General features: G+C 58.5%; 1 protein-coding gene across 1 annotated transcript; it reads right to left on the reverse strand.

Annotated features, from left to right (window-relative positions):
• Positions 1 to 226: 226 nt before the first annotated feature.
• LOC104269187 (protein shisa-6 homolog) lies at positions 227 to 492 on the reverse strand (the record flags this gene model as incomplete). Its single annotated transcript, XM_009878818.1, has 1 exon — positions 227 to 492. A coding segment is annotated over one exon (266 nt), but the record flags the coding sequence as incomplete, so codon positions are not given.
• Positions 493 to 568: the final 76 nt, after the last annotated feature.

Raw genomic sequence — 568 nt, forward strand, 5'->3', positions numbered from 1 at the left:
TGAAAGGGTCATGCAACGGGGAAACTCTTGAACCTGCTGCACAAATAGAAAGCCCTGAGATGGGTGGTTGAAAGGAAGACCCCTTGGACAGATTTTGCAGTGGGGAAACCCTTGTAGAGATGGTGCAAAAGGGAAACGCTTGGAAGATGCAGTGCAAAGGAAGAACCTTTGGAGAGGAGGGTGTCCCTAGACAGAAGGGGTGCTGGAAACAGGGATAGGATCGCACCTGTGTATGTTCATCTCCCGTGGCTGGCGCCGGGCCTTGTCGTAGGCCACCTTAGCGAAGACACCGGCGATGAGCACGAAGGCGATTGCCCCGCACGAGATGTAGACGGTGGCGTTGGTGCTGTCCTTGTCTGGGTCGTACTTGTTGGCATCCCCGTCGGCGCCGTTGCTGCCGTCGGCGGGCAGCGATCCGCTGGCGGTGGTGGGGTGAGCCCACTCAGGGCTCTTGTAGTTGCGGCACAGGCTCTGGTTGAGCTTCTCGGCGCGCTTGTTGCAACAGAAGCGGTAGAAGCAGGTGCCGCAGCAGTAGCGGAAGCCCGTCAGGCTGTTGTTGCACTCGAAC

This window comes from Apaloderma vittatum, unplaced genomic scaffold, assembly GCF_000703405.1.
Source record: "Apaloderma vittatum isolate BGI_N311 unplaced genomic scaffold, ASM70340v1 Scaffold32190, whole genome shotgun sequence".
Lineage (NCBI taxonomy): Eukaryota > Metazoa > Chordata > Aves > Trogoniformes > Trogonidae > Apaloderma > Apaloderma vittatum.